Here is a 9431-nt window from a genome sequence, read left to right on the forward strand (position 1 = left end):
GCTCCGCTGCATCGCAAATTTTCTACAGGACAGAACTTTTTGAGTCCAGTTGGGCACATCACTCTCACGTTCTTTTATTCAGGAGAACGGTGTACCACAGGGTTCCGTTCTGAGCGTCACACTCTTCATAGTCAAAATGAACTCTATTGTTCACGCTATTCCGCCATCCGTCATGTACTCACTATACGTTGACGATGTTCAGATATCTTGTTCGTATACAAGCATTTCAAGATGTGAGAGACAACTCCAGCTCTGTGTGAACAAATTAGCAAAATAGTCATCTGAGAACGGGTTTAATTTCTCACCTGAGAAAACGGGGGAGGGGAATATAGGTTTATTGCAAAACAAAACAAAAAACGGTGAGAAAACGGTTTGCGTACCCTTCTCAAGAGTAAGGGGTATGTTTCCTGAGCCAGAACTTAAAATGAATGGCCAAGATATTACGGTCAAATCTGAGCATAAATTCCTGGGTATACTTTTTGACCGCAAGCTCACTTTCAACCCTCACATAAGGAACCTAAAAAGTAAATGTGGGTAATCTCTGAACATTCTCAAAATCTTGTCACATAGATCCTGGGGTGCATACCGTGAGGTTCTGCGCCGCATCTACACATCTTGCATCCGTTCCAAGCTTGACTATGGATCTGTTGTGTACGGCTCTGCACGAAAGGCCGTCTTGAAAGCTCTAGACCCTGTCCACCACCAGGGACTGCGACTGGTCTTGGGAGCGTTTCGCACATCGCCGGTCGAGAGTCTCTATGTGGAGTGCAACGAGTGGTCATTAGAAAGGCGGATATTTTACTTTGCCTCCACATATGCACTAAACGTACGAAGTTATCCACAGCACCCAGCTTTCTCTTGTGTTACTCAGACACGCTGCAAACAGTTATTTCTTAACAAACCGTCATGTACACCTCCTTTCTACTTGCGAATCCTGCAGGAAATTGAAACAAACAGTTTTTCAGAGTACGATTCTACGCCTGTAGGAACTAGTGGGAGCATTGCTCCGTGGCAACCACCGCCCGAACACAATACATCTTTATTGCAGTACAAGAAACATGAAACCCCCACAGCCGTACTCCTGCAAGAGTTTCTGTCTATAAAAGAAGGTTTTGGGGACCACGTCGTATTTTACACAGATGGTTCTAGAACGGACACCGGTGTCTCATGTGCAATGGTTACGGACACGTCTTGCAGATCGATTGGCACCGATTGGCAAACACAGCTTCCATTTTCACCGCAGAAGTCTATGGCATAATCTTGGCACTTAATCATATACTGCGACTTTCCATCAGGTCATCAGTTGTGTACACTGATTCGCTTAGTTGCCTGCAGGCTGTATGTAGCCTGCAACCACCAAAAAACCTGCTCGTTCTGCGAGCAAAACACCTGTCTAGCCGCATAAAAAACAGAGGTCTCTCCTTGGCACTTTGCTGGGTGCCCAGCCACGTCGGGATACCCGGTAACGAGCTGGCGGACACAGCGGCTACCAACGCACTCTCAGGTGACATAACCCCCTTTGACGTTCCAGCTCAGGATCTGAGGTCTGCCTTGCGTAGAGCAATTAATTTAAACTGGACAATTACTGGGACACACAGACAAATAATAAATTACACTTGATCAAGCGTAATGTAGGCAAGCATGCAAGAGTTTTTAAAGATAGGCTTTATGCAGTAGTCATGTCTCGGTTGCGTATCGGCCACACATTTCTCACACATGGTTTTTTAATCCTCCAGAAGGACCCACCTCAGTGTGTGCACTGTGTTGAACAGCTGTCTGTTCTTCACATTCTCATCAGCTGCCCCCTCCAGGAACATCATCGCCAAACTCATTTTTCTGAGTTCTACCGGTATAGAATCCCTCTTCACCCAGCCCTTTTGCTGAGCGATGAGCCGCTTGTCCGTTTTAGCAGTGTTTACAAGTTTTTTAGGGACACCGGATACCTTAGAGATATCTGAATTCACATACTTTTTAATGTTTATATCAGTTTTAAATTGATCGTCTTCTTTTAACTGGTAAATAGATCATGTCTCACAGTATTGGCGCATTATAGCCTCAGTTGCTCATGCGCCAGTAAAACCTCAATCCAATCAAATCCAGAATCACAACACTGCTCTCTCAAAATAATAAGTGAGACCACTCAACATCATCACCAGGCTTATGTAATACATGACCCTTTCTGTGCTCGTATACTCGTTGTCTGGGGCTACACCTGCGAGCAAACAGGCACGAAAGCCTGGGGGCAAAGTTCCATTCGCGCACGACAAAGCACAAGACAGAACGCCTTTACGAGAACATGATTGCATTCCCACTATATTAATGATTTTCTATCTTGCATTGCAGTTTAGAAAAACTACTACAAAACTATAATTTTAGGAGCCTATTAAAATTCTACGTTCTATGGAAACTATAATTGCCCTGTTACTTGGATCGCTATTAATCAAGCGCTCCAATTTTTTCTCTCTTCCCATTTCAGGCTACCGGGTCTTGTCATGCAGTGAAGCAGACTCACATCCAAAATAATTAATTTACACTGAAGGTGCCATGCTTCAGGAATTCCTATCCTGCGCTCAGGTGCAAGTGTTTCTGCGCGAATACCTATAACAGCTTACTTCTTCTATCGAGCTCCTAACAACGTCTAACAAACAAGCAGAGAAACCCTCTTCTCATGAATTCAGCTTTACCATGCGACTTTCTTCTGCGCAAAAGCAGTGATTTGAGGAAAGAACAGCAAAAATTACGCGCACTTGTGCTGGAATTGCTATGGCTTCAAAAACTGAAGCATATGCTAATAAACTAAGAAAAAGACACTCATGTCTGGTATCAGATAATTCTTGCATAATGATACTACATACACAACCGCATTGTCCCTTCGTAAAGAAAGCACAGGACAAGGGCACACAAATTCCTTTAAGCGAGAAGGAAAAGGCTTAAGACGGAGCGCTCAGGAATAATAGCACAGTCACCGGACATCGCTACGAAACTCAACGGCTAACACAAGATAACAACAAGATAATAGCGGCGGGTAAAATTGCAACAGTGCTAAACAAGCCCCAACATGCCATGATGACGTCGCAAACCAGGAAAAAAGCACACATGCGCGCGCGCGCACAGCAGCTCAGGAATGCACAAGGAGAGGTGCTTTATTGGAATTTCTCCTCCACGCCCACATACCAGCATTTCTGCACAAATACTTATAACTGCATACAGCTTACTCCATCAACATATCAAGCAAAGTGAATATTGACACTCAAAAACATATAACAAAAACAAACAAATTCCATTCTCATGAACTCTCCTCTGCCGAGCGGCTTTCTTCTGCTCTACCTGGATGCTGACTTTTTCCCCTCACCTACATTCTGGGTAAAAGCAGTGAAAGAAGAAGAACCGCGAAAAAGTACACGCATTTGTGCCCCAATAGCTGTAACTGCAAGAAACCGTAGCGCTAATAAACTGAGAAAAAGACACCCATTTCTGCCACCAGATAATTCTTGCATAATGCCACATACACAGTCGCATTGCCCTTGCGTAAAGAAAGCACAGGACAGGGATACACAAATTTCCTTAAGTGAGCAGGGAAAAGGCTTAAGTCGAACCACTCAGGAATAATCAGAGAATCACCGCTTATCGCTACGAAACTCAACGGCTAGCACAACATGACAGCAACAAGATATTAGCGAAGGGTAAAAATTGCAGCAAGAAAGACACTACTGAACAAGTCCAGACATGCGACATCGTATACAAAATACTGCTCATCGGGGAAAAGGCCTAAGCCTGCGACAGAAAATCATACACGGGTGTGCCCTGTTACCCACTCCTAATAATAAAACTTCTGAAATCCATGCTAGGAAATCCACCCCTCAAATTCCAATCCTTTGAAATCCAAGCTGTCAAAATAAATCACAATGGGTCTATGCAGTCCAGTGTTAAGCATGGTTTTACGTGAGAAAATCAGTGTTTAAGAGGGTTACACTCCAGAATAACGAGTCTTTATGCAATTCTGTGTCGTATTCAGCATGTATCTCTTAATTATTCATTAATTTAATTAAGCCGGCAGTTAAATTAATAATTTAATGATTATTAATTCGCCAGGCAGGCGTAAAGTAGTCCCGTAAACCATCTGGGCGGGTGTGCACTGCAGGTCCTCCTTGACGGTTGCCCTAAGGGACAGCAGGATGAGGGGGTGGGCGTCGGTCCAGGAAGCGGAGGATACAGACTTGAGGGCTGTTTTAATCCGGCGGTGTAAGCGTTCAACCATCCCGTTGGCTGCAGGGTAGTAAGCCGTTGTTCTTGTTCGGGATGTGCCGAGCAAGTTTGTCAGTTGAGTGAAAAGGGCGGACTCAAATTGCCGTCCGCGGTCCGTTGTGGCGACTGAGGGCACGCCAAAACGGGCGACCCAAGCTTGTACGAAGGAGACAGCGACGGTGGCGGCTGTGATGTCGGGGAGACAGACGACCTCGTGCCAGCGCGTAAAGCGATCGGTCATTGTGGGGAGGTATCGATGGCCGTTAGATGAAGGCAGGGGATCGACAATGTCCAGGTGGATATGATCAAAGCGAGAGTCTGGTGGTAGGAACTGAGCTGGTGCGGTCTTGGTGTGCCGGGAAACTTTGCATCGCTGGCACGGTATGCAGGAACGGACCCAACGCTTGATATCAGCTTGCATACGTGGCATAACTTCTGGGTGGCGAGGATCCCGGGGTGTGCCATGGAGTGCAGCTGATCAAATATGGGTCGGCGAGCGGACCGAGGAAGAAATGGACGTGGGCTGCCGGTTGACAAGTCGCAGCAAATGGTACCTCCAACCCCTGGGAGAGGAATGTCTTGGAGTTGAAGGCTGGTCTTAGCAGAGGAACGGTAAAACTGGAACTCAACGTCCGAGCGCTGCAGGTCGGCTATGGCGGCGAAGGTTAACGGTGCGGACGAATCGCGGTTCAGTCCGGCAATACTGACACGGCTGAGGGCGTCAGCAACGGGGTTGCGAATGCCGGGTAGATGTCTGATGTCCGTTGTAAATTCAGACACGAATGAGAGGTGGCGCTGCTCTCTTGATGAATGATTCGTGCTCGGAGATTGGAAAGCGTAGACGAGCGGCTTGCGATCTGTGAAGATCGTGAAAGTTCGTCCTTCAAGAAAATGGCGAAAATAAAATGCTTCGTGCTCAGGTAGATGGCAAGCAGCTCACGACCAAAAGTGCTGTAGCGCGTTTCAGGGGGTCTCAACTTCCGGGAAAAGAAGCCAATGGGTTGCCAATCGGTATGGTCATCAGACATGTTCTGCTGCAGGACGGCTCCAACTGCGGTTGAAGATGCGTCCACCATAAGACAGGTTGGCGCATCTGGGCGGGGGTGGGCGAGCAGCGTGGCGTGAGCTAAAGCCTGCTTGATGTTGTCGAAAGCTGCTATGGCGTGATCCGTCCAAGTGAGAGGTCGAGAAGATTGCGATTTGGTCGAGAGGAACTTCTCGAGGGGCAGGATGATCCCAGCACAGCGTGGGACAAATCGCCGGTAGAAGTCCGAGAAAATTGCGGAGCTTGCTGAGAGAAGCAAGACGGGGAAAATCGGAAATGACCTGGACTTTGGATGGACGAGGCTTGACGCCTTGAGAAGAGATATGGTGGCCCAGGAACTCAAGAGATGGAGCGCCAAATTGACTCTTCCTGGCGTTGATGATAATGCCATGGGCGGAAAGCCTGGAGAACAGTGCACGTAGGTGATCGGCGTGTTCCTCGATGGATGAGCTGGCGACAAGAATGTCATCGATGTAAGCATATGCGAAAGGTAGACCACGGATGACCGAATCAATGAAGCGCTGAAAGGATTGTGCGGCATTGCGCAGCTTAAACGGCATCGAATAGACCAAATTGGGTAGTAATGGCCGTTTTGGGTATATCCTCCTCAGCGACGGATATCTGATGATAAGCCCGGACTAGGTCTACCTTCGAAAAGATGGTGGCGCTATGAAGGAAGGCTGTAAAGTCGTGGACGTGGGGCACCGGGTATTGGTCGGGGATGGTAACTCGATTGAGAGCCCGATAGTCCCCACAGGGACGCCAATCACCTGTCTTCTTCGGCACCATGTGTAGCGCCGATGCCCAGCTGCTAGAAGAGGAACGAATAATTCCCATGTCAAGCATGTGGTTAAATTCTTCACGAGCGATCTTCAGCTTTTCCGGAGGCAGTCGGCGTGGTCGAGTAAACACAGGTGGTCCTTCAGTCTCGATGTGATAGACTACACGATGCATTACTGGCTTCGACCAGTCGGGTGGCCGGGTGAGTTTGGGGAAGTCCTTAAGAATGGCGCTGAAGGCATTGCTGGTGTCGTGATAAAAGGCAACACGTAAAGATGATAAGGAAGAACGTATGCCAGTGGCAGGTTAGTATTGGGGGTCAATGAGCTTGCGAGTGCGGATGTCGACCAAGAGGTGGTAGTTGTTCAAGAAGTCCGCGCCCAAAATTGGTTGGTTGACGTGGGCGACCAGAAACATCCAGCGGAATTCGCGCCGGAGACAAGTTGAGCGTTAAAGAGCTCTGCGCGAATACGGGGATCTTCGAACCGTTCACGGCAGTAAGGTGGTACAGGGGGGATTGCCGACGGTCAGAGCTGGTCGCTGGGATAACGCTGACCTCTGCGCCAGTATCAACTAGGAAACGTCGGGTGGAGTTACGGTCGCGGATGTAGAAGAGGCGACTGGATGAGTGGCTTGGACCATTTGTCGCCATTAATGGTCCGCCGGAGAGTTTTCCGCATTCCATGAGCACGGCAAGAGACAGTGGTACGCGTCTGCGCAGAGCCGACGATGGTACCAGCAAATGGACGAGACTGGGCTCCGGTCTCTGGTGGTCGAGCGGCCGTTAGAAGGGCTACGTGGACTACTGCTTGGTCTTCGGCGTCGGGAGGTGCGGGGGTGACGAGGCTGTGCATGGGAAGCGGGAATAATGCTCGCGAGGCTCCGAAATTCGCGTCAGAGGTCGTCAACCTGAGAATGGGAGGTGCTTGGCGCGATCTGCGAAGCAGCATTGTTGTGGCTGCGGACATCAGGTGGAAGCAGTGACACCGCGGTTATGGCGGGAGATGGACTCGCCACCTCAACAACGGCGTCAGCGAGTGTAGCCAATTGGTCCAGTGTCATGTTGGAAGCTGTGGCCAGGACCATCTGCACATTTTGTGGCAGGCGTTGAAGAAAAAGCTCACGGAGCAGAGTGTCGTCCATGAACGCAGAATTGTCTCCGAGCAATTGCCGCATGCGCCGTAAAAGCTGGGTGGGACGTCGATCTCCCAGCTCCTCGGCCGAGAGGAGCTGTTGTAAACGCGAGCGGCTGGAAGCTGTTGTGCGCTGGAGGAGGGCTTTCTTGAGTTGGTCGTACGGTGTTGCGGGGGACGGGGTAGCTAGAACGTCATATACCTCGTCTGCTGCGGTTGGAGTAAGGGCAGAGATGACGTAGTAGAATTTTGTCTGATGGGATGTGACGCCGGCGAGGCTGAATTGGGCTTCCGCCTGGATGTACCATACCCCGGGGTTTCGGTCGAAGTATTGCGGAAGTTTGACAGCAACAGCGGACAGCGAAGGCTGTGGGACTGAACTGGCTGAGGGTTCGTCGTGGGACATGGCTTCGCAAGGTCGGCGAATGTAGAAGTTCGGGTCACCAGATTGTCGAGGCCTGGAGGCAAAGAGCAGACAAGAGCTCGGGTTCGTGCCAGAAGCTCGACTGTTTATTCTGCCGCGGCGCGCTATGCTCGAGATGAACGGGATGGTCGATGACGATGACGGTGCCGCTACATGAGCACCCCTTCTACGCCAGAATACAAGACACAAAGAAAACATAACGTTTATTATTCACATCAACTACAGTTTTACAACTTTGCGAGAGAGTGGCTTTTGGCGGAATGCTTTGTACACATCGTTCTTGTCGGTGACAGTGAAGGCATAGTTACTCAGAAGTGGCCTGAAGAAATATCTGCAAATCAAGGTGCACAGTTCTTCCCTAAGCTCACAGTCACGGCTAGGACATTGCAACAGCGGGGAACAAGATAGAACAGGCACAGCATATTTGAGCAGTGTACCCAGTGGGCGAGGCAGGTTTGGCTTGCTCTTCAACGCACCATCAGCAAATTTGTTCAGAATGTCCACGGCACGGAGAAGGTCTTGTGAAGCGTTTCTCATGTTCCTCAGCTTCCTGTTCCATCTTGATCTTTCAAGTGCAGTGATGTCCCCCTTCCTGAGGTTGTCCACTTGGGTTGATTGGTCCTGTCGTAGTGTTTGCTGTGGTGCTTTGCTCATATCCGCTGTTACTGCTTGTGTCAGCCTTTCTTCAGGCCGAACCGTACAGTGTCAGTGTCCATGCTGAGAGTCTGGTCGACTTTAAATTCTTCCTCTGGCAACGCAACATTCTGGGCAAACTTAATTCTTTTTGCTGAATCGATGATGCCACGTGTGTCATTGGCCAACTTTCGTTTCCTGATAGAGCTATTACCGCGGTTCGAAATTTGTCGTGGCTGAAGATGCGATGGATAGTCCGGGAACACCGGAGGTAGCGCTCCCTTTTTGAGCCTCCGTCTCTTACCTTCCACAAAATCTGTATTTGTGAAATGCCAGCTGCACACTTTACTGTAGTTAGACGTCGCGTTCCGCACCCAGTTATCACGTTTGATGCGCTTCAGCCACTGCTTCCTTGTGTCAATATCCGCGGGAATCTCGTGGAAAGACACCCCGGGCGGCTTCTTCTTGGAGTCCGATCGACAGAGTGGAATGCAACAATACGCCATTACCTAAAAGGAGAAGGAATAAAGCTCTTTCAAACGGGTGCTCGAAGAACTAAGCTTGCATTCATTCTTGTAGCTAAACACCACGCCTATATACATTTCGCTAATGCCACTAAAAGCGAGGAATAAAGTCTTACCTCAGGCTTTTCATTAAGAAGGGACCAGCTTCACACGTGTGCAAAAAGAAGAAGGCAAGAATCAAGGCGTGAAACACGCTAGAACCACTGCCACTGTGAACTTTGGCTTGCTCTCTCATATATTCTACCCTACTTACACAGCGCTCCTGGCGGGAGAAATGTTGCGCGGGCAGCTTAGCGGGGGACGGCGCCGGCAGCGTTGCCAGATTGGGCTATAAACCGCCAAATTGGGCTACTTTTTGTGGCAGTTGGCGGGATGTTTTTCATCTTGGCTATTTGGCTGTTTTTGGGCTATACCAGCGTTTCACGCCACGCGCTCGGACGACAGCACGCGACCACACGACGACTGTCACCCCGGTCACCCCTCGTTTCTGCATTTGTGTCCCGGCACATAAAATACATAATAATGCACTGCCGTCTGCCGAGACTGAATAAAGTAATGATCCTTTGCGCTCCCAGGTCAGACGTGTTAATGGGCAGCAGAATAGATATCAGCAGATACGAAGACACATATGTCGGAATCCTTTTTCC

General features: G+C 49.2%; 2 protein-coding genes across 2 annotated transcripts; both read right to left on the reverse strand.

Moving 5' to 3' along the window:
• Positions 1 to 6964: 6964 nt before the first annotated feature.
• LOC135398382 (uncharacterized) lies at positions 6965 to 7609 on the reverse strand. The gene has a single exon (XM_064629793.1). The coding sequence runs from the start codon at positions 7607 to 7609 to the stop codon at positions 6965 to 6967; it is 645 nt and encodes a 214-aa protein (XP_064485863.1).
• Positions 7610 to 8301: 692 nt separating this feature from the next.
• LOC135398383 (THAP domain-containing protein 6-like) lies at positions 8302 to 8766 on the reverse strand. Its single transcript, XM_064629794.1, has one exon. The coding sequence runs from the start codon at positions 8764 to 8766 to the stop codon at positions 8302 to 8304; it is 465 nt and encodes a 154-aa protein (XP_064485864.1).
• Between the last annotated feature and the right edge of the window lie 665 nt (positions 8767 to 9431).

Source organism: Ornithodoros turicata, chromosome 6, assembly GCF_037126465.1.
Source record: "Ornithodoros turicata isolate Travis chromosome 6, ASM3712646v1, whole genome shotgun sequence".
NCBI lineage: Eukaryota > Metazoa > Arthropoda > Arachnida > Ixodida > Argasidae > Ornithodoros > Ornithodoros turicata.

Coding starts and splice junctions, on each gene's coding strand:
- LOC135398382 (XM_064629793.1), bottom strand. CDS start 7,609: ATGTCCCACGACGAACCCTCAGCCAGTTCAGTCCCACAGCCTTCGCTG.
- LOC135398383 (XM_064629794.1), bottom strand. CDS start 8,766: ATGGCGTATTGTTGCATTCCACTCTGTCGATCGGACTCCAAGAAGAAG.